The 24129-nt window shown below is 42.4% G+C and overlaps 2 protein-coding genes across 3 annotated transcripts in view; one reads left to right on the plus strand and one right to left on the minus strand.

Annotated features, from left to right (window-relative positions):
- Positions 1-216: 216 nt before the first annotated feature.
- NUP43 (nucleoporin 43) lies at positions 217-9601 on the minus strand. The gene is made up of 8 exons (XM_061471514.1): positions 9369-9601; positions 9119-9241; positions 8777-8854; positions 7721-7898; positions 4663-4798; positions 3641-3792; positions 2592-2714; positions 217-1298 (listed from the first exon to the last, which is right to left on the minus strand). Exons 1-8 carry the CDS (start codon positions 9486-9488, stop codon positions 1084-1086), a joined length of 1125 nt encoding a protein of 374 aa, XP_061327498.1. The 5' UTR covers positions 9489-9601; the 3' UTR covers positions 217-1083.
- Positions 9602-15866: 6265 nt separating this feature from the next.
- The window catches only part of PCMT1 (protein-L-isoaspartate (D-aspartate) O-methyltransferase), a 32987-nt gene continuing 24724 nt past the window's right edge, over positions 15867-24129 (plus strand). For both annotated transcript variants that reach the window (XM_061471524.1, XM_061471523.1), the window contains exon 1: positions 15867-16149. In XM_061471524.1, the coding sequence (XP_061327508.1) occupies positions 15882-16149 (268 nt within the window). In that variant the 5' untranslated portion in view covers positions 15867-15881. The remainder of the gene's footprint in view (positions 16150-24129) is intronic.

The raw sequence follows: 24129 nt of genomic DNA on the forward strand, positions 1-24129 counted from the left end.
GTGGAAGTAAAGTATGTTCTAAAGCAGTTTTGATGGAAAAAGTCATGGGAAACCTTGTAACATAGCTGCTGCTCACATCTGTGGTTGGTTGGGATGGTTTCTTTCCGTCCTTCAGCTTGTATCCCCCAGGATCAGTCCAAGTAACTGATGGTTACTTACCCTCCTGCTAAGATGACTGTAAGTACATCTATCCCAGTTCAGTAAGTCAAACCAGTATTCTTGTGCAAAACTCTTTATTAAAAAGAGAAGGGGTTCTCTGCAACAAAACAGGTGCCACGCTCATCATAAAATTTAACTTCTCAAACATTGCAACAAACCAGATGTGAAACGTTGACCATGACAAAGACCATGTCTCAAGTTTAGAAACTGTTCTCACTCCCGCAATCACAGCTGACACATCTGTCAATTATGACCTCTTAGCTATAAAAAACACGTTTCTGTTGAGGGACATAGTGGCATGTTATCAAGGTCTAGTTTTAACATGCAACATCCATGATGAAGCTGTAAATAATCCAAAATAATATTACTAAAATGTTAAGATTCCTACAGAACCTTTCACATTTCACAGCTTTAACAGCTTTCCAATTCTCATGAACTGACATAAAAAGTTATGTTCCCCTAAATATATAAAAAACTCAGCTTAAAAAAATCTCAGGTGACATAAAAAGAATTTCAAAGAACCCCAAAGTCTGACCTTAGAAATAATATTTGAAAAATATCTTTACCAGGAAAAAAAGTTATAATAAAAATCAGGGGTTTACCTTTTCTTTGCTTTGTATGCATATGTGTATAATGGAGATCTGTTTACAGCAAGTATCTTGCCCTAGTGATTACTTTCCTGTTTTCCAAAATCAAACAGGCACTAAGGAAGAAATGACAAGTTTACATATAAGTTACCCATCCTGGAGCATCAGTAATGAGTGAGAGCTGTCAGAATCCAAGGTACTTTACATTTCTTGTGCAGTACCAGGACTGCCTCTCTCCCACACGGTGCTAACAGACTAATGAGTATCATTAAGAATGAACCTGGCATTTCCAAATAGTTCCAGGGGATCAGTACTTCAAAGGGGCACTTCGGTAGTTTTATGCAAAAAGTTGTCTGTTCACATAGATAGCCTCTGCATCAGTACCATATACTAGGCATGGTCCTAAAATATCTAAACTGTTCACAGACAAGGTCTGATTTGGAACTAAGTTGGTGATTTCCATGCGGTCTTTGGTAGGATCATTGCTCAGCCAGGCACTTACTACAGACTGGTTAATGGTATTGTGGGAAAAATAGGCAGTACTTCTTCCTCCTGAAAGAGGAAAGACAGGGAAGTAAGTTCCAATTCAGCTTATACATTCTCAGAATTTGGAGAAACATAGTAGGTATGGGACAGACATAATGCGAATATTTTGCATTTAAGCCAGTTTTCAGAATAGTTAACAGATGTTGTTGTCTCTTTGGTAAATGAACTAAAAACAGCTTAATAAAACCATTAAGTGCTTGAAGTGATAACAGAAACCTATTACCAGCTCTGTCCTCAGTTAAGACAAATAGGTCAGAACAGCTATGAACTAATCTTGCTGAACAGTGGAAGTATCCAAGAGCTTTTCTAGCCAGAGACCAAAGCAAGAACAGACCCAGAACCAAAAGTCTATTTCTACAGTGTTTTGCTGTATCTGGGGCATCAGCTTTGCTTTAGTAACACTCCCTACCATCTCTTCTCCCTTCTTATTCTGCAGTAAGTTATACACCTGAATTTGTCTGAATTTTTTCCACATAATATTTTACGTTCAAACTGAAGTCTCCCAGTTTGAGAACTATCATTCAGCATAAAATCAGCATGTGGCTGAAGCAGTGCTAAAAGGGGTTTATACTTCATATACCTGAAAATATGCAGAGTGCATCCTGAGTCAGTTATCCTGTTTCCCTATATAGAACAGAGTTTTGAATAGCAACTTTGAGGCCAAAGGCAGTAGATGACATCTGAAAGTTTCCCAGCTGTTTACAGTCTGAAGCGGCAAGCAATTAAGCACTTTTGTGACTAGAATGTGAAAATAAGTGTTTCTATTAAGTCTATCAGATCTTTAATTAAAATCCTGCCACTATACAAAGGGATTCAGTTTCATTCCTTGAAAATCCCAATTATGACCTTGAATAGTAAACTAATAATTCCACTATCCTATTAACATACCAATTATTTTGGTATTATAACACTGGTGTACCTCCCTCAGCCTCAGACAGTAATTTGTCATTTAGGCTGTCTTCATGTCTTTTCTATATACAGATGATTTTTAAGTGAACATGATCCATCTTTGAAATACCAGACATGCCCCTTCACAAACTGGACAGATTATAGCACATTAAAAAAAACCCAACCAACCACAAACAAACAAAAAAACCCAAAGCAGACCACAGAAACCTCACACAAGTGCAAGTTTTACTGGTAGCTTTCCTGAAGTGCCTATCGGGGCTTTCTTTCTAAGGAAAGAAACCAGTTTTTAATTTTCAGTATAAGGATTGTGTTATCAATTGGGTCACATGAGAACATCAACTCAGTGGCCAACTGACAAGCTGAGTGTAGATTGACTTCAAACATCCTTACCTTGATGAAGAAAAGAGGGTTTTTCAGATATGTCTGTGGAAGTATCCCAGTGCCAAAGAGATCCATCTTCAGAGCATGTAAATAAGTGTTCAGGGTTGGAGGGATGGAAGTGAACTTCCCACACTGGAATTATCAAACCAAAATCAAACAAAATCAATTCAGAACAAGTATGAAGTGCTTCACTTTCGCTAGTATGACATGGACATGCACTTACAGGAACCCAGGCCCCCACCACAACCTTCCATTCTTAAATGTGTTATTTACAGCAGTTTTCCCTCCATCCCCTGGGAGATAAAGAAACCCAATCAACCAGCCAAGAAAGACTATTTGCTGCATTTTCAGTACTGTGAAAATTGGTAAAAGTTAAAATCTTATCTGAATTCAGGCATTCTGAATAATTTCTCATGCACTCTTCCCTACTGCTAAGTTTAAATCTGTACACAGCATTGCATTCCTTCCCAGCACACACATTATTATTTTATTTCTAAATACCACAACTACGGAAAAGATACTTAAGTCAGTAAAAACACCAAGACATATTTTTACTCCTTAAATAGAATTGTGGCATCAAGCTAAGAATTTTTTAGCACAAAATGAATTGCTATCTTGTTCATATAATGTTACCAGGACAGTGAGCTGTTTCAGCACTGTGGAGACACCAGATGGGGTTGTACCATCTTCAGTTTCCCCTCCTTCCTTGCGTTTTCAAGTTTGTTAGTAACTGCATTCTTGCTTTACTATCTATGCCTGCATACCACAGCATCAACTTCTATAACTACTTACATACCTACCTTTCTAGAAACACAGTGATTCTGATCAAATGCATCTAATGACTCTAAATTAAAGAGCTGCTTATTATGTCTAGTTTTACTTTAGATAAGAACAGTTGCATACACAGAGAAAGAACAAACTGAAGGCAACTGGATGAAAACTCACTAAGTAGCAACAATGTGGTTGTTTTCTGTTGTAGCTACACTACCTAATTTTTTACAGAAATTATAAACTTTTCTAAAGTGCCACCTTCTCCTCCCTCCATTTCAGATACATACTTTCTGCTTCATGAGCATTTAGTAGGGACACTGGCATGGTACCGTGCCTGATGTCCCATATACTCAGCATCCCATCTTGGCCCCCTGTGGCCACAATATGCTGCTGGTTGGGATGCCTGTCCACACAGTGCAGTGGAACTCTGTCTCCTGTCCTGTAAAGGAGAAGAAAGACAAAACCAAATCAACCCAAACACAAATTCTTTATTCAGCTTCTGTGTTCTCCTTCCTAATCCCTCGGAGTGTTTACAAAGAAGGTAACGGTTGACTGCAGCTTCAATTCCTGTAGCATTTGGTCACTACAGGCTGAAGCCGCATGACATCTACTGGAAACTAGAGGTATGGCAATAATATGAAGTTAGACGAGAACAGGTTCTGTGCCCCATGGTACACGAGCAGCTACACAGCATCTGACAAGTATATGGAAGTGGGAGAACCTTGCAGACAAGTATACCTACAATAATCATATCATTGTGAAATTCATGTTATGCTTGTGGTTTCACAACATACATCAAGAGTTACTACAGGCACTAAAAAAAAAAAAACCTTGAGGTACCTAAACCACTGCCTATTAACAGCAATGGCAATTATTCCACAGACAACAGGATTTCAATCTAGATCAGTTTGTTTTCTCACAATACCTTATAGGGCAAAGTTATCATTCAGATACATTTCAAATGCTAGAAACTTTACATTAGGCCTGCAGAGAAAAACAGAAGCAAAGTGTATTTAATTAGGGAAAGAGTTTTGGTTTGGGTTGGGTTTTTTTCCCCATTAAAAAAAAGCATAAATCATAAAACAGACCACCTAAATACAGTGCTCTGCCACAACAGTAATTCAGCCATTAAGCAGAGTCTGCTTATGATTATTTAAATACCATAGAAGCTAAAACCCTTGGTTTAAAAAATATCATTTATCAGCCCATTGTCAAGAAGGTATCAGGAAAGATGCACACCACATTGTATAAAGTAGCATAAGCTTCTCAGTAAATATGTAAAAAAAAAAAAAATAAATGAAGGTCTTACAAAGAAAATATTTGAGATGGCTCATTTCTTTGCTGTCTGAGGTCCCATATTTTTAACTGTCCAATTGAATTTACTGTCAAGATCTCAGTTGTGCGGAGGAAAGTCACAGCATGGAGTGTACTGCTGTCTGCATTGTCTGCAAGAGAGATGAGGAAAGCATCCAGGTAAACCTATGGAATGCTAGTCTCCATTTAATTATGACCAAATAACTCTTTTTAGAAAACAGAACACAGCTTCTTAAACATGGATACAACCTCTCTACATTTTCAGGGACAGAGACAGACTAGTGTCATGTGAATTTTAAGTCTTAAAAGGTAAAGGGTACCCTGTGAAAACAGAGCCCTTGCTTGCCATATCAAGTACTACTGAGACAAATCTGTAAGAAGCTATGTTTGATTAGCTCCAGGGTTACAGAACTACTTTTTCAATCAGTAAGATTTCTGTCTATAGTTCCTAAAAGATAAGTCAATTTACATGGTTTTCATAAGAGTTTTCTTTATATGCTCTGTACCTACTGACAGGAGGCAAGCTATGGAGCTTTTCAGAATGCAGTTCTTTTGAATACAAGAAACAGGAACTCTGGCTAAGAACATTAAGCAGTTGCATACAGAAGCTTTTGTATTCACTAGCTTTCTTTAGACCTTTTCCAAGAACTGTCCATGTGATATTCATCCCTGTCCCTAAAGCCAAACCAGAATTATGCTGTGCTTGTTAATAACTAAATAGCAAAGCTTTTTTTTCAGGTCCTTTAGTCCAGTGCTTCTTTTGGACATAGTAATTTACAATGTCAAACACTTTACAGCCTGAGGTGAAACATTAGAGGCTTTAGGAGAGAACATAGACACCTTTTTCTTGTATTTTCATTCTCTTATTTTACATAAACTTTACATCTGGATTATGATGGGTAACACTGTTAAGTCTACTTTCATCTCAAACATTTTAAAACTCTTTGTGGAAGCCCATACTGAAATCATAGGTGAATTTTTGGCTTCAAAAGATGGAAACCTTTTCCCATATTGAGACAGACAAGTCACACTGATGCCTGGTTGCAGATACTTGAACTGAGTTTTCTTTTCTGTCTGTTATGTAAATAAAAGCTGAGGGGAAGAAAACCACCAGACCACCTTTAAGAAGGAATGTTAGATTACTGAACACTGACATTATAAAGGTTTTAGAATTTTATAACAGAATAAAAAAAAAGTGATTTAGCAGTGATGCATCTTTATGGCTCCAAAAGATTTTTTCATCTCTAATTTGGAAGATTTTTTTCCTGCCACAATTGACTATAAACACATCGATTTTGTATTATACTATGAAATCCATTAAATAACAACAAAAATAGCAGGTTACTCCTTTACAAATATTTCATGAGGTACAAGAGTTCTATCTTCATGGTAAAACATGTTGAGGGTTCAGCTCAGGGCCTGGGAAATGTCAAGATGTCACTGAATTGGGAACCAGCACAAAGGATTGCTTACTCTATAGAGCTGCATCCTGAAGAACCTGAAAGCATCTTCCAAGATGTTTTCTTTTCCCTCTCCAAGTCTTCCTGTCAGTCTGTAGTCAACAACTTTGTGCTAGGCCCTTCCACATAACTCCTGGTAAACTTCACTTATCAGGTTCTATTTTAATTGCTATTTGAACATTTCCCTTCTCATTTCCAAAAGGACATTTCTCAATTAATTCACATATCATTTCTTAAATGCCAGCAAATCTCAATGCAGTCTTACTGCAGCTAAAGCTAACAGATGCTGCCACTACAAAGCAAGCATTTTTACACAGTACTATCAAGTGAGTGCTATGGAAATGAACAACTTGCATCCTGCACATTATCAAATCTATATCTAAGCATCTCAGCAATTGCTCAGAGAAAAATACACTTTTTTTTGTGTGGACATCTGCTTCCTGTGAGTCAGCAAAACATTCTACTCTCAAACTTGTACCAAAACACTGTGTTAGTATCTGTGTGTAACAAAAATCTTACAAATAAAGTAATCCTTTTAAGATAGTTCATGTTGTCGCCCCTCAGAGGGGAAGTTACTGTCTTTTGTGTGCATGGGCTAATAAAATCTGCCTCATGCCCTACTTTTTTTTTAAAGCATAGAGAAGCTTCTCAAGGAGCTTCAGTAACGGACTGTATGCAGTTAATAGGATTTATCTGGTGTGTGTATATACGGCCATGCATACACCAGTATTCCCTCTAGAAATCCCAGCCAGCCTCCTCTCTTAATTGGCTTATCACCGTGTGAATTCCTTCGCCGGCTGGAGGAAAGGTATTGCTTGAGGAGAAACACAGGTGCTGTGTATCAGACTGAAGCTTCAGGGAGAAGGTCCTGGTTTAATAATGCCACTATCAAACATGGTGTTACTGGCCTTTAAATTATTTCTGCTTTTAAGTTTCATTTCCAACAGACACTACAGATTTGTATCCTATTTCCATGAGACAGAAGAGTTGGGAATAACCATGTATTGACACCTTTCAGAAACATCTTACTCCATCATTTAATCTACTACTCTAGGAAATACGGACCTTTTTCACTGAGTAAGAAACAATCATTGTAAGCCATGATACCTGGCAGAAGAACATGGCATGAATGGGGGTGTATGGTCTTTGGTGTTCCCTTTAGGCACAGCGAAACAGATATTTATATATACAGACATCATGAGGGTTAATCTTAGTACAAACAGTGAATTGAAATAACCACTTCACTGACCTCCAGTTATGAAGAACTTGGAACAAAAAACATCTTGAAACCTAACCAGGTTTCATGTATACTGTCACAGCATTTAACAATCCCAGATGAAACAGAAGCCTCCAGAGAATATCAGGCTTGAAACTTTTCCATCAGTTAAAACATTTACTTGTAAATACCTGAATTAATATAGAAATACATCTGAAATATGTTTCAAGTATCTGAAGGCTGGAGGAACACAGGAATAATCTGGAGCAAACATGTTCAGCTTGAATATTTAGTGCAATTCAAAACTGACTTTTTTGTTATCATTTGAGAAGCTAAAACCCAAACAAATCACTAATTTGAACAGTTACTTGACATACCTATAGTTCTTACTGCATCCTTTTGGTCAGCTCTGAAGAGGTTTATTCTACCATCTTCTCCAACAGTGACAATTTCTGGTTTGTTGCAGATAACTCCGGTACATGCTGCTCCACCACAAGATGTATCTTGATCCACATGATAATGGGCTTTCTCCCACCGCTGATTGGCTGATAAAGTCTAAATAGTAACCAGACATGAAGTTCTGCTGTTAAATAACAATCCTGATAGACCAAAGCTTCCAGAATACTCAGGAAACCAGAAGCAAGCCCCAGGAAAGCCACACTACCTCACAGGAATGAGACTCTTCTATATGAGTAAGAATCAGAGATCTAAATTGTCCTCAACTCTTGAGCATACAAATTTTCAATGAATCATTGATTATTTCCTCTATGACCCCCTTTTTCACATAAGCTAGACATTAGAAAGAACATGATTTATGAACTCTGAAATGCGTTTCACTAGGTTTATCCCTTCAATCTTTCCTCAGGACAAGGGAAAAGAACCAAGGCCTTTAAAAAAATACATGGTCAGAGTTAGACTGCAAGGAATTCAGTTTATTTTAGGTAGTACATCTTTATTAGTCTTTATGAGTTTATAAAGTTATTACATATTTATTTGTGGTAATTTATAATCAAAGCAAAAGACTCTAGAGTTTACCTATATTTCCTCACATGAGAGAAATTCAACATGAATCATTAAGTTCATGAGCACAGAAACTCTAATAAGGCAAGTACAAGTCTATTAATACCCACTCTCCCAAAACACTCTAGACTTTTGAAGTATGCTTTCAATGAATGGACTATTTGGTTACAGATACATACAAGCAGCCACCCCAGTCTAGCTGGCTCTGGAATCTAACTTATGTAATTTATGCAAAATGCTTTTCCTTTCCTTGTATGTATAAAGCCAAAGTTTTTTCTAACAGACTTCAAATAATAAATAAAATTTTGGTATGCAGATGTTTCTTGCTGTAGTCCTTTTGAAAATTTTACGTTAAGATCAAAGCAAACTGCATTACTCAGAATAGCAGCTTAAAGCCAGTGCAAGTAACTTACCTGGTTATTTTGATGATGACGGAATACAGTTACAGTTCCTGTTGATGAAGCAACCACAATTCTCTCTTGATCCAAAAACTAAAGAGAGATAATAAACATGCTATTAGTTGATGTCAGTACCACAATGGTAATTTTGATTTCAGGGTAATGTGAATTACTGATAAATACAGTAAAAATAGAAAAAACCAACCCACAAACTAATACTAGTTGGTTTTGCCTTAGTTCGTAAGTTTGTTTTTTTTTTTTTGTCAGTCTCAGCATTTTGACAGCTTACTATCACTTTATTTTTCCAAAGTGACAAGCCCTTAAAAAACACAGATCTTTTCAACACAGCTGTTTTACCTGCATGTCCATAACATCACCGTTGTGCCGGATGTCACACAGCAGCTGAGGCTCTCCTTGGTACTCCCCGCTGAGGCCCGCATTTCCAAGGTCTCCAACAGACCAAACGGAAATCCTGTTATCCTGTATGGAAACAACACCACCAATTTTACCCGAACGTATTTGCTCCTCGACATGAAGCGACGGGGGCTGTGGCGGTCCCACGCCCCGGCGGGAAGGCCGTGCCGTGCTGCGCCTACGGGCTCGCTACCTCATTGTCCCAGGAGCCGGTGGCGAAGATGTCCGGGGGCTGGAGGGCGGCGGCGGGCAGGGGCCGCCAGCGCGCCTTGCTGATCTTCTGCGACACGAACTTGGCGCACACGTCCTCCATGGCCGACCCCGCCGCACACCGGCTCCCGCCCGCTCCGCCGCACCACTACTGATTGGCTGCCGGGGGACGGCAAGCGCGGAGGGACATGCATGGGGCACGGCGGAGAGCGCGAACGCGAGAGAGCGGGCGGACGCGGACCGGGACCGGGACCGGGACCGGGACCGACCATGGTGGGGAAGCGAGCTCGGGTGTACCCGGCACCGCCATATGTAGCAGCCGCCCGGCGCCAGCTGCTGGCCTTTACCGAGTTGAACAAGTTGGAGTAACAGCGCGACGCCCCGCAGGGATCGGGGAGTGAGGGGAGCCCTGCCCTAGTCGCTCGGGCCTCGCCAACACAGACAGCAAGCTGCCAAACCGGTGGGTATGTGCAGAATAGGGTCCGGTAGAGGAAGAAATAAAGGCGTGAGTGTGCCAGTGCCCTTCCCTGACTGCTCAGCTGGGCTGTCTGCCCCCACAATGATAGTTACACACATGAATGGTCTCTGAGAGGTCACCACCTTTTATTTTCTCAAAATCAGTGGCTTTTACAGCAGCTAATGGTCTCTGGTCTAGATTTGCTTTTATATATCTGTAAGTGATACTCCACTCGCTCCATCACATGCCTGCCTGAACAGAAATTACAGTATCATAGAATAGGGTTGGAAAGGTCCTTAAGATCATCTAGTTCCAACACCCCCTGCCATGGGCAGGGGCACCTTGCACTAGACCATGTCACCCAAGACTCCATCCAGCCTGGCCTTGAACACTGCCAGGGATGGGGCAGGCACAAGTTTCTTGGGCAACCTGTGCCAGTGCTTCACCACCCTTACAGTAAAAAAACTTCCTTATATCTAACCTAAACTTCCCCTGTTTAAGTTTACATTACCCCTTGTGCTATCTCTACAGTCCCTGTTGAAAAGTCCCTCTCTGGCATCCTTGTACGCCAGCAATAATTTTTTGTCCCAAATAGCGCATTAAACAAGAGCTCACAAGTACTTCTTTTACTGTATTTCACTGGAGACCTAAACAACTGTGCAATAAAAACTTAAGTGCTTAGCTATGAAAAAAGCTGAAGACTGACATAGCTATGCTGTTATTTTAGTGCAGCTACTAGTAGTGTAGTAAGGGACTTTCTCGCAAGCACCTTCCCACTTTACAACCTGATTTTCTGCTGCATTCTTTCAAAGCTGCCCCTGCCAGCTCTTTGAGGTTCTTCTCTCAGGCAGATTTGTCAGATTTAGTAGCAGCTGCTCAGTCAAACTTTCACCTGTGTTACTGCAGTTCACCTGCCAAAGCCATCTGTTGGAGTTTCTCTACCCAGCATTCTTGAGTTCCTCACCAATTCTGCTATGCCCATTTGTAATCTTTCAGATGTGATACCAAATCAGTAATATATACTTTAGGCATCATTTGAACTTCAACTTTGAGGAACTTCTTTATTTTTTTGATAATTATGTACAGCAGACTCCAACACGTTCACAAAGCTGGATGCTATCATAGTGTAACATACTGCAAGCCTTAAACCAGCTTTGTTGTATGACACAGTAGCATTACTTTTTCAAGAGTGCCCTATACCTCTGGCAGTCTGTACTAAGCTGCTAAAAGCAATCCTGCAAGTCACTGTCAACTGCAGCAGTATTTTCAGATAATTCTCATAACACCTGGGAGAAATGTCGATAGGCATACTCAGGATACAGCTACAGGCTAAATAGCTTAAAGTGGAAGAGAGAACACTTTGGGATTACCAAAATGTTTTATTAGCCAAGTATTTTTTGTGGGTTACTTTGTGATTTCTGTGTGTATTTTTTATCTTGTTCTTGGATGGCTTCTTTCTTTGCTTAGGATTGTTTGTTCAAAAGGATTTAGGGGAGTAGGTTGGACAGAGAGGCTTATTCTCATTGAGAGGGAAAGAAGAATCACAATTTTTCTTACTGGCCTTAAATTTTTGTTTTAAAAAATGTTGTCGGAATGTTATGTGGTGAAGATTGGAGCTGTGATGGATTTATGGCTGCTCTGTGTATCTTTAAATATATTCTCTGTGTCTGATAACTATAAGAGATGACTACTGTTTCAGTGTAATAGCAGATTTAAATAAACAAATAAAAGGAGGAAACAAACACCAGGAGAAAATATGCCTCATCAGATATGTCAAGTAGTCAAAAAGGACCTTAAGTCTAGACAAAGCTGACTTTGGGCATTGGGTCCAAACATATTAGCTGAGACATTAAGGAGCATCTACGGATCAACCTTAAATGTGGCTAAGGCTAGGAGTGTGAGTGAAAAGCAGGAAAACTGAAAGCATGCCTGTCTCTTTGCCAGAGGTCAGAGGGCCTGGGAATGAAGGCACTTACTACATCAGTGGATGTATTAGGGCAGGGTAAAGCTAATTCTGAACTCTATTTGCTTGTGATCTTTCCTCCAATTATCATTTAACAATATTTTAAGAAAGTTATTTGCAGATGCCAGAATAATACTTACGGCTGATTATAACTCCTGGAGTGGTGCCCTGTTGAATCTCTTGAATAGGCACAGTCGCTGTGCAGGGTACTGCAGAGCAGATACAACAGCAGAGTGCCAGGGCCCTTAAGGCTTTCACAAGCCCTCACCTGAGGCTCCCACCCGCTCCTGGCCTGAGCTGTGTTGTAGGGCCTGCACCCAGCCATGCCTCTGACTTGGTGACGGGCTTGACTTGGGACCTGTCACTTAGCTTTTGCTTGGTGGCAAAACCATTACCACCCGTAGACCTGCTCTGCTTGGGATGGTGTCTTGCTGTGTGGTATTCTCATCCCTGGCTCCCAGCTCACCTTTACTCATGGAGGGGTCCCACTCCTTCTCTGCCCTAATGAGGAAAGTCTGGGTCCTTCTCACATCCTTTCTGAGTGCAGGACTGGGAAAAGAGGGATGCTGAGTTCAAAAGAATGTAAACTTCTGACAGGGAAATACAAAATGAAGGTACACAACAAACTGGCTGGAGTTTACAGGAAAAGATGAGATGAAGGAGAGTGATGAAGTTAAAAACAGAATGGAAGCAGGGAGAGGAGTGTACGTGTAGAAGCCAATTAGTGTGGGGTTTGGGACAGAACTGCGGAAATGTTCAGCAGGAACATTTCATTTCACAAGGAAATTTCTGCTTGTGGTATGTATATGCAGAAGCAGATGGGATCAGACAGTGATGATCAACTTTTCATATGCTTTAAACTCAAAGAATTTGAAAAATATAATGGGTTCATGAGGTGGGAGGGAAGGGATGAAACAGAAATAGTAGCATGGAGGGGTTTTTATATAAATGTATGTAAGTACTGCTAAGGGATTGAGATGTGGGTGAATTTGCAGAAAAGGAGAGAGATCTGATGTGCTTACAATTAGTGGGATCTCCACATCAGAACAATCAAGTGACAGCCCACACTGGCTGCTGGCATTTCCATGGCTCTTCCCTAACAGGGTTATCCATGAACCAGCTCCCTGGAAATGGCTGTACCTGTGGAAGTTGGAGGTGCCTGCAACTGACAGTGAGCATCCAGGGAGCAAGGTGTTTACACTGGTTTGGACAAGTGAGAGGAAGTGGATAACAGGAATGCTGAGTGTCAGAACAGATGGAGGGGTTCCACGTGAATGCTGATGACCAGAAAACAGGTTGGTTGTTTTGTTTTGTTTTTTATTTCTGCTTGTCTTTTACTCTAGTATGGAATGCCTGTGTTTCTTTTAGTTTTATCTTAATGGATATGCTCTTAATAAGATTAAAAAGTGCGCTCATGGCCTAGGATTATAGAGCAGAAAGAGCTAAGGACCCTCACATTTGTTGACTGCACACATGGGTAAATCGTGCTGCTATTGATACATGTTGGTTTCTCAGGGCTCTTTGAGACAACTTGGTTTGTCTTAAAGCTTATGGAAACCTGCCAAGCCAAGTGCTGTTTCCTTCACACATGCCTGGTATCCATCCAAGACACCCCAGAAATCGCTTGTGAAGGCTCACAGTTATGTTGTTGTCATTCTCTGAATAGTCATGCTGAGAATGTAGCCAAGAGATGGCCAACGAGTACATTCAGTCCAAAAGCACCTGGGCAGGTCTGCGTGCTTAGGAGATAAAGGTGGGCTCTCCCTGTGCCTGTGACAACCTTAACCCTAATTCAAGCTTGTATGGGTAAGCAGTGTCAGTTTGTATATAAATGGTTTCTCTTGTGTTTCTGGTCTCCCGAGGGGGTAAGTATCCCTGGAATGCTTTTAAACATGGGCCAGCTAGTTTCTTGCCAACAACCTCTCTATGTGAGAGCAATGCAGTTTGCTTGCATCTGACAACAGAAGATGCTTTTTGCATTTAAAACAATGAAGTATTTTTGTGTGTGTATTTTTACAATGTCTGTCTGTTCTCTATACTTGCTGCCCTTCAGGAATTCCTATAACTCCATGGCTTCTTTCTCTTCCAGCCCACTGGATGCACAGGGAGACCTTTTATATTCTGGGGCAAGCTGGGAGTCCCTCACAGACTGTAAGGCCTTTGCCAAGCCATGCTTAGGAGAAGTTAGATGAAGAATACCGAATAAAGCAGTGGATCTCCCTCCAGGAGTAAAAGAACCATATGGGAAAGGTCTTGGAAGTCTATAGGTGGGACCATGGTGTACGTGGTGGGACTGTACTGGTGTACGCATTGGGCAACTGCCAGATTTGCCGTGGACTAACTGATAGCCAGAAAATCAGATTCCCACCTTCACGTGAACCAGCAACAATGAGATGGGGAATATGTGTTGTGTGAAGCTGGAACAGGCTCATCCCTCCTAGGGTGGGTTTTTGCACCCAAGACGATACCTGTGTCTCCCACAATGTTAGGCTATGTGTCCTTGTTATCAGGAATGCTTTTAGGAAACAATACAATAATTGAAATATCTGCTGGATGATACCTTATTTTCTCTAATGTTTATACAACGCACTATTGATAGGGCCTACCTATTCATAGTTATGTGTCACTATTCTCACTTTTCAAAAGCAAAGAACTGAAACCGGTGCTGTCTGTTACCACATAAATTACATACCTGTGCTGTTGCCCCCAGATAAGAGAAGAAATACTGTACAATTGCAGTCCTGGGCATGTGGCAGCTTGTTCACAGAGACCAGAAGGGGCACAAAGGAAAAAAGTCACAGCACTGGCAGCAGCAGGGCTCCCCAAAGCTGTTTACTGTTGGAATTTGCTTTCCCTTAAAACCAATAGACACACATATAAATAACAGGAAGCAAATGAATATAGCTGGTAAAACTAATGATGAAGGAGGTCAGGAGTACCCAGGAATACCTCATGACAGCGGAAGTTAATTCTGTGGGTTTCTGCATTACAATGGGATGAACCAACAGGGCTGTTTTTCCCTTGGGACTACAATTTCATCGTGTGCCTGTGCTGGGGCAGAGTAAAGGCCACAGCAGAAGCAGTGCTTTGGCATGTATTAAATTCTGAGTTACTGATTTTGTGACCTAGATGCCTCTTAAAAGGCACTCTAATTTCTAACCTCGTCCTACCACAGCGTCGCGCCAGACGATGCTGCTGTAGATCACCTGGCAGCGTTTGGCCCGTAACGCGCCTCCCCTCTCCATCTTCTGTGTCGTTTTCCAGATGACACCCCACATGCGCCGCCAGCCCGCCGCTGATAATCTCGCGCCGCTGGGGCAGGGCGCGGCAGTTGACCAATAGCAGCCTACAACACGTAGGCCTGGCCCGCGCGGGCTGGTCGCGACCAATCGGGGCGCCCCGTGCACAGCACCGCGTCCGCAGGACGGCGATAATTGGCTCTGTCGCAAGGGCGGAGGGGCGCGAGCTGCTTGGGTACCTCGGTTTCACCGCTCGGTTTCTGCGGAGTGGGGCATGTGCCAGCTCGCTTCATGGGAGCGGCCAAAGCCGGGGAAGAGGGGCCCTGGCGGTGTGCGAGAACTGACGTGCTTTTTGCTAGCTCATTCATTAACACAGCTCCTGAGTTCGCAGACCCGGCCCGCCCCATGGCCGTGCCACTTCTGAGGCAGTCACAGGACCCGGGGCCCCTGCAACCAGACCCGCGCCCTACCACCGCGACAGGCGCCGCAGATGGCAGTTGTGGGGACGGGAGGGCTCCGGGCCCGGGCCCGGGCCGGAGGGTGCTACCGGCACGAGGGATTAAGCGGCCCGTGCGCCCCGCCTTCCCGCGCGAGTGGCCACGACGTGCTGAGGCAGCAGGAGCACTCCTGCGTTACCGGGTGCCCCCGGTGGCACCGCGGGGGGGAGGAAGGGGGTAGGTCAAGCCGGTTTCCCCGCGCCTGCTGGCAGCCCCCAGGCACCGTCGGGGCTGGCGAGGTCCGGCGCGTGGGGATGTCCCCACGCGCGCTCCCGGGGGCGGTGGGCGCGCATGCGCGGGGGCCGCCAGGGGCTGGCAGGGCAACGGCGGCGGCCGGAGAATGTCGGGCGCGCGGGGCGGTGGGCGCGTGGCCCCTCCCCTCAGCGGGCGCGCGGCAGCGGCGGCGGCGGCGGGAGGGGGAGGAGGCGGCGGCGGCGGCGAGGAGGCGGTGCCTGTGTCGGCTCTGGAGGTTGTGTCCTTCCTGGGGAAGCTGCTGTGCGCAGTCGCGGTGCTGAAGGCGGCTCTGTACCTGCTCCGCAGAGCGTGTCTAGCGATGGCCTGGAAGTCGGGAGGCGCCAGCCACTCCGAGCTCATCCACAATCTCCGCAGTGAGTCCCGGGCTGGCGGCCCCGCTGCTCGGCTCAGCCGCGGGGTGACCGTTACCGGCCGCTCGGCCGCGCACACTTGGCGTTCCCGCGGCGCCCGCCCAGCCGCCAACTGTCAAGGAGCAGCGCCGGCGGGGGGAGGAGGCGAAGGCGGCGCCCGGGCGGGGGGTGTGTGTCTGGGTGTCCGCAGCCGGGTGGAGGGCGGTGGCCGCTGGTGCAGGGCGGGCCCGGGCTGTTGTTGCGGGAGGAGATGCGGCGGCAGGGGTGGCGTCGATGGCGGTCCCGAAGGGGAAGCGCTACGCGGCGGCCGTGGCTGCTGTCAGCCCGCCGCTTCCTCCCCCCCCCGCCGCGGCCCCGTTCCCGCCGCCCCGTCCCCGTCTGCCCGTAACGTTCTTGTGCAAGCTCAGGCGGGGCCGCGGCGGCAGCTCTGGAGGGCCCGTGATCCTCCGTGCGCAGTGGGCTCAGCGTCCCTCCGGCTTCGCTCCGGGCGCCTGTGCCGTCTCAGCACGGCCGCCGGGTGGCGGGGACGGTGCCCTGGGGCCCCTCGCCGGGCGGGCAGGGGAGCGGTGGTGCCGGCAGGAGCACATACACCGTCCGTCGGTTTTTCCGGCTCCCGCTAAACGTAGTGAGAGCTGTCCGGGACTGGGAAGCGCGCCGGAGAGGCCAGGGTTGTTTTTGTTGGAGGGAAGGGGCGTCTGGCAGCGGCAGCAGTAGTCCACTCGGGTTCAAGTTCTCGCCCTCGGCCCTGTCCCCCCGCTGCTCTTTTCGGAGGGGTGGGATAGGAGAGAGGAGCTGTCGATATTACACGCTCTTGCTGCCGCCGAACTTTCCGGCGACTGCCTGGTCCTTGGCGTTCCTTGTCCTTCCCGAAGGTTTGTGCTGTCCCCGTGCTGAACGTGGAGGGTGTTGGGCGGATGCTGCTCTTCAGTGGTGTTCTTCAGTGCATCCTGGAGTCCGCTGGGTCTCCAGCGGTGATCCAGGCTGAGAGGACAGGGCGATAACACCTTCTCTATTTAGAGTTTATGATTTTTCATGTTCGCCTCGGAGTAGTCTGTATTAGATACACTTGTAGTGTCTTTACTCCTGGTCTTCCTTTTCCTCTCTTCAAGTCTGTGTCCTAAACATGAAAGGTTGTAGATTTGGAGCCTCTATTATACAGTTGTCTCATATTTTAGTAATACTGCAAGACCACAGACAGATTCACCTGTTTGGCCTCTTCGTGATTTTGGAGACAGAGGAGAATCTTCCTCGTTGCTTTCTCTAGTCTGCTTCTGTGAGATAATCTTGTATTTTCCAGTATTTTCTTTTTCTGCTCTTCTGAGAACACTTCCATCCAGTGGAGCAATAACTGCTGAAGTGACTTTCAGTTTCACTGTAAAAGCTAACAAATAAATAATAACTTATCTAATTACAAGAGTTACAGTGCTTTTTGTTAGTTTCTTTTTTTCATTTTGCAACTGTAAGGTCTAGAAATATTGTTTCAGTGAAATTCTATTTCCTTACACAGCAGGGAAAAATTTTCTGACTTAAAAATGAATGTCAAGCTCCAAAATACATCCAAAAAGTTGTTATTGCCAGAATTGTCAATGGCTCTGAGAACCCGAGGGCAAAACCAATTATTTGTTGAAGAAAACAATGACAGTGTTTTTCAACACATGGAAACTGTTTAGGGCTTTGTAAATAATAATAGTAATAATGAAAAAGCTAAAAACCATTACCAGTAACCAACAACAGGAGATTAAACTAGCATGTTTAATGTTGTGGTCTCAAAATATGCAGTGATGGTAGTTGCCTGCAAAGTTACAGTCTGTAATTTCCCCTCTTCCCCCCCCCCCGTTTTGCATATGTATGCCAAATATTTTGAGGGGATGTTAAAGAGAAGATTGGAAAGAAAATGGTTTGGAGGCAGCCGTTTGATCTTGCAGCAGGATTGTGTTGTTGATCTCAGTGGGGCTCTGCTGAGGCATAGGGTTTTATCAGTGCAGAGCAGTTGGAGCATTAAGATGGTAACTGAAGTAAGAGTTCTCCAGGTAAGATTATACCTTGTTGCTGAAGTTGGGAACAACTTTTGAAGAAAGTGTTATTCTTTCAGATACTTTCTTTAACAAACTTAAAAATCATTGGTTGCAGAAAGATTAAAATGTTCTGGAGAATTCCTCCTGAGTAGTAGAAGATCCCTCAATGTCTTTAACCTCTCTTTTCCTCTAAAACCAGCTAAGTAGCATAACATTTCTGGCATTTTTATGTTAGAAGTAAGAATGCAAGGCAGATGAAGTTGTCCAAGTGTTTATTTCGTAGCTTAGTAACTGAATGTGTAATTTTGCGTGTGATTTGCATAAATTAAAGGAAATAACACAGGTTGTAGTGACACAGTATGTGTTCTGCAGCAAAGCCTGCATTGAGAGGTTCTTGCTCCTGCCCTTGCACCAGGAGTCTTTTCTTCACTGTTCTTACAGAACCGCTTGTGAGGGAGGCAGTGTTGTAAGACTGGGTCACTTTCTTGTTACTCCTCTTGTGAAACACTGGGGTTTATACTCCTCAATGTCTGTAACCAGTTGTGCTATTGTGGTTAGAGAAGCAGTGAATGTTGTTACAGGTATAAGTGACTGGGGAGAATGGGAACTTCTTAAACTGGTTTTGCTTCCACATAAAATGTCAGTAGAAAACTGGTAGGCCACATATTCTTTTCCTTGAAAATAGCACTGAAGATTTTTCTTCATTAAAAGTTGTCATTGACTGTTACCAGCACTTCTTTGTGGCACTACAGTTCTCAGAGTTAGTGAAACTATATAAAGATATGTTCATTGCTCATTTCACTGTAACAGTCATTGTTTTAGAGCAGTGGTAAGAGCTTTTTGTGTATTTGTTTGCAGATTTAGGCAGGTATTCTTTACAAGCCTTATGCTTGCTTCCATGTCTTAAAAGGGACAAACTAACCAAGCAGGCCATGGAATGCTGCATGTTTTTCAGTGCATACTTAGGTGACTGAAGAATGATGCGTGATCTTTTTAAGACAACTTAATATGCCAGAAAATAAGAAGTGTTAACTTCAAAACCATTGATCATATTTTAGACGTATGTAAATTAAGATTGTGTTGTTAACTGGTTCTTTGTTGTTGGCATATTTTTTCCCCTTGATGTTAGACAAGTTGTCAATGTAATGTTAAAAACATACCCATTCTTTCTCACAGCAACCCCAAAATTCAATGCAACAAAGTTCAAGTCCTCAGTCATTCAGGGAAAAAAGAGAGCATGTTTTTGGTGGCTTCTTATTGTCCCAACACTTTAATCAGTCATCTTAATTTAAAGATGTTTAGTTCTGTTGCTTGATTGAAGATTTATTTTTTTAGTTGTCTCTGGATTTAATGGCATAATATTTTCTTTCTCATAGTCTGAAGCTGCCTAATAATCCTTAGTAAAATGGAAATAATTTTGCAAATCTGCCCCATACAGATGACTACCATTGCTTGTGGCCATGTTAAAAAGATGGAATCTTGTATGTTGTAGTTTCTGTATAACTTTAAGCTTTTATTTTAATGCTACAGTTTCTTTCATCCTGATATAGTATCAAAAGCTCACTAAAAGCTGTTGGTAAACTTGGAAAGAAATGCATACAGTTTGTGTTCTTTTGAATGATCATTTGTATGCATCTAATCAAAGTCATGTTTGTTAGCGTTACGATAACACTTTCAAGTAAAATATTTTCTTAACACTGTTACAAGGTGAGGTTGTTTTTATTAGTGTTTTTAATTTTGTTTTCAATTACCAAATTTGGCAAAACCAGAGTAAACTCTTTAAGAGCTTGGGACCACTAAACTTTTGGAATGATGTCTCTCCTGGACTGGTTAACTTGCAAGTTATGTTTTAAGACTTAAGAACCTGAATACTATAACACTGGAGTTGAGCACGAAATAGTTTTAAATGCTTGTGCTGTCAAAATCTGGAAGAGATGGTCAGACAAATGTAACTTCAGAAATTTTTCCTTCTTTCTGTTAGTATGACAGCTTTGTGTCATTTTGTCTGAAGAGACAGGTTCATGTTTCCTGTATCTTTTGATCTTTCACAGCTTTTGCATAATACTAGTACCTGTTTTAATGTTACCACATCCCTAAAAACAGGCTCTTCATGTGGTCTGACTGCTGGTCTTGACAGTATTGGCTTCTCTGAAAACAGATCAGCAAAGTGGTGTAAGATGCGCATCATCTGCCGTTAAAGATCTGCTAAAGCTATAAAAGAAGTTTTGCCTCTTTTGCCTCAGGCCTTACTGTGAACGGAGCTCCTTAACTGTCCGTCTTATCCAGCTAAGTTTATCTTACCCTCTGCAGCAGTTTTTAGTTACTGCTGCTAGTTGTTGCCACTTCGTATTGCACTCTTCAGTTTTGACACTCCATGTAATTAGAGAAGTTCAGCCCTCTCAGAGGGATAAAGGTATGCTCAGAGGTGAAGTCTCTCTCATCTGCACACAGGTGTTTCTTGGTAAGTGCAGTGCTGTGTTCTTGCATGCTAAACCCAACCTTAAAGTCACATTCTTCTTTCATGTACTCCCAAAACTTTTTTCAGTCAGCTGCTGATACAGATTTAGGCAAAGTCGGCATAACTATTGTGATAAATATGAGTACGTTATGGATGGCCTTTGTGATGAAGATATGCACTGGGGGACTGTGAGCCAAGAGCTAGCATGGTTTTCTCCGCCCCCAGAGAAGGAAATGGTTAATGCCAATTTTGCAACATTGGCTTATAGTCTGAGGGAGGAATACAACTGTGATTAAATATGTCTAAATTGGTTATCTGCAGACTTTCAGATCCATGAAAATTAATATAGAGCTCTTACCCGTTCTATCAAAATGGGCAAGCTGTTTATGACGATGATCATTATTAAATAGGGAAGGGGTACTCCTGTAAAGCAGAAGTGAAATTTTGGAGGGTAGGTTTGTATGTAACTTAATCTTGAGGCTGCACACTTGTTTGTTGTGTTGAACCTAGTTGTTTGTTCCCATGTATTTTTACCTCTGCGTGTTTTAGATGCTATTTTTTTTTTATTTTATTTTTAATTTCTGCCTTGTTGAGGTTTTCATGGGATTTGATCTTTGTGTTTAATTTCTGGACCCTAAGATTAGTTCCGATGGGCCCTTACTTTCCTCAGTCTTTCTATTGTGTCTCAGAGTGACATACTCTCAACTAATTCCCTCCAGTTAGCTGTATGCAATGTTCTGTTTGAAAAATGTATTATTGTGAATCCAAATCATAATGCTAACAGATGTGCAGGTGAATGTTTGAAGCAGATGCTCTGAAATTAGCAGCAAAGCACAAAAGGTTTGTATGTATCAGTAGTTTAAAAGAACCCACTTGTTTGCAAACACCTACTTCCAGTTTCTTTAGCACAAAGAACTTTGTATGTTTTGGGGCAAGTGTCCTTTATTGGACTTTGGGATGCTGATCCATCACTTCTTGTTCAAAGTGCCTTTTTTGTCTTCATGATTTACAGTGAAATATTCCTGTGCTCATTAAATAAAATTATATTAACTGAATTGCTTCTTTCTTATCTTTTTCTTTTCTCTCCCCACACAAAAAGACCTTAAATCAGTCGATCAGCTGCCTAAAACCAACTAACTTCACGTTGCTTAAAAATCAAGATGTGGTTTTGTTCTGCCCACTTTCCTCTTGAAAGTTGCTAGCTGTTTTATGTGGGTCAAATGGAGACATCTAAAAACTCTGAGTTGTCACTTGAGTAATATTAATCTACTTGATTTCATCTTTGGTAATATAGAGCTCTGTGCTTTGCATCATGCTTTAAGACCTCTGTATGATTTAAAAATACCACTGTTGCTCAAAAGTCATCTTCGTAAGTAAAGTTCTCTGCAGTAGTTATGGAGAAAGTTATCTGGGGAGAAATGTAACTATATGGATGCCAAAATAGTCCTACGGTAAATGGTTTTGGAATCTGCATGAGTGTTGTTTATGTAAAGCCAGCAACTGGAGGTGTTTGAGTAGCTGTTTATAGTTTGTATAGTAAGCTTGTGTGCTGGATCTTATCATGTGGCAATGAGACACCCTCCTTCTGATCTGGAAGCCAGTGTTGGTGTAAATGTTAACTGCTTGTATTTTATGGTTTGGTTGGAAACTTGTTTGATCAACAGTCAGGATACCATCAGTAATGTAGGTAGTTCTTTGAAAGATAAGCACTTCAGTAATGTGTTTGCTGCTGAAGAAAAAAGGTAGGTTGTTTACTTGTTGGAGTCCATGGTGGCTTTTCAGACCTTAGCTCTTTTTGTCCTTGCTTTCTGACAGCCCACTGCCCAGTTTCCCAGGTTATGTTCAGCCCTGGTACATTTCCACCTTCAAATCCAAGGGCTGCTCTGTGAGCTCTTTTTCCTGTTTTCATGGTTGTTTTTTTTTGTGGAAAAGAAGCAGACCAGAATGAGTTTTCAAAACAAGTTCCAATTATGTCAAGTTGTCATTGCTGCAGCCTCTACACAGAGTAACTCTTGAACTCTGCAGGCCGGGCTCCACTCTTTAAGTGGTTACTTTTCAGCTTTAGCACTTCGAAGCTTAGGAGTTTTGCCGATACAACTCTAATAAATCAGAGAGTTTATGTTTGATTTTAAACTGTAAGCTGGTGCGTTTGTGTATTAGCCTTTGCATATAAACACTTAATAATTTAGGATCTGATTTGTTTGCAGTACTGATTACTGGAATCTTAAAAAACCCACCAGTCTCCTCAAAGAGAGTTATTGTTGGAAAGGATAATCAACCTACATACGTTCGGTTGTGAATTACTTTCCTGCAATATATAGCTTCCTTTTAAGATTTAGAAAAAGTTTTGCATTGACATTTTGTTAATAAATAATTTACTGCCAATTGTCTTATTTTTTCAGCACCTAGATATGGCATGAACTTAGAAAGTCGCCTTTGCAGTATAAACTGCTATTATTGGATCTTAGCGCATATACTTGTTTTCTGGACTTCAGAATCTGATAGATATTTGTTCCAGACAGAATTAAGATCCTGGCAGTTGATCATCTTGGGACTGACTGTTGCAGGAAGGAAAGGACTTCCATTGGAGTTCAGTAACCTGCAGTTGCAGTATATCTCTATATTCAACCATGAGACTAAGAAAAATCCTTTTTGTTATCAACAAAGAAGAAATCACTATAAAGTCAGTAGTGACTTTACTGTTTAAGGTTTGATTTCTTTTCTTAATTCCCACCTAAAATTTGTTGTTGTCTCTGTTATATAATAAGCAAATTTGAAAAGCAGACTTAATCTATGGGGAATAATGTGATGCCCTGTAATTCCACATTCATAGCTGAGAGGGTGTATTCTTTTATGAAGAGGGAGTGTTATTTGATAATTGAAGTACATGGCTGATGCATGAGATCCAGCTTCTCCCACTGGTTCTGCAGGGGACTCTCAGCATGGGTTACTTGCTTAACTTCTTATTTATTGGAATGGAAAAGATGACACTTGTTAAAGATAGTCCAACAGTCAGTAAATCTGAGTGCTGAATAAGAGCAGCTGAAATGCTCAGAATCTGTAGAATATTAGAATAATAGTGCCTACTGTTTTCAGGTTGTTTTGATTTTGGTTTGTTTTTGTTTTTTTTAATTATCTGTCAGTGTAAGCATCATACTTGGTGAAGTTATACATGGGCTGAAACAGAGTTTTGTGCTTTGCTTTGCACAGATACCCACAGGCAATATCTGTCAGAGCTCTGATTGAACAAGTTGGGGGAAGAATGAGTAAAATATGAGTAAAGTAATAGAATAGAGAAAACAAAGTTTTTGAGTGCTGAGAGATGAATTTACTTCTATTCTAAGCAAAAGATGACAGGAGTAGATGAGAGAGGTGAGGTGGCAGGCATGGAGTTTTGCAAAAGGCGGAAATGGATAATGGGTAGTGTGAAAGAAGAGGTTTGGAAGAAGCCTGCAGTCACAGTAGTACAGAGAAGGTTTCCTGGAAACTAGAGGAGGTTCTCAGCCTTAC

The sequence above is a fragment of the Pezoporus flaviventris genome, unplaced genomic scaffold (genome assembly GCF_033815535.1).
Source record: "Pezoporus flaviventris isolate CSIRO_AGI_PZ_B2104156 unplaced genomic scaffold, CSIRO_AGI_Pfla_v1 ptg000066l, whole genome shotgun sequence".
Lineage (NCBI taxonomy): Eukaryota > Metazoa > Chordata > Aves > Psittaciformes > Psittacidae > Pezoporus > Pezoporus flaviventris.

Excerpts from the sequence above, each read along its gene's own strand:
- NUP43 (XM_061471514.1), bottom strand. The coding sequence starts at position 9,488 with ATGGAGGACGTGTGCGCCAAGTTCGTGTCGCAGAAGATCAGCAAGGCG. Across the intron at positions 7,899-8,776 it reads GTCATCATCAAAATAACCAG|ACTTTATCAGCCAATCAGCG; the intron begins GTAAGTTACTTG and ends GTTACTATTTAG. Across the intron at positions 1,299-2,591 it reads ACCCTCTTTTCTTCATCAAG|GAGGAAGAAGTACTGCCTAT; the intron begins GTAAGGATGTTT and ends TTCCTCTTTCAG.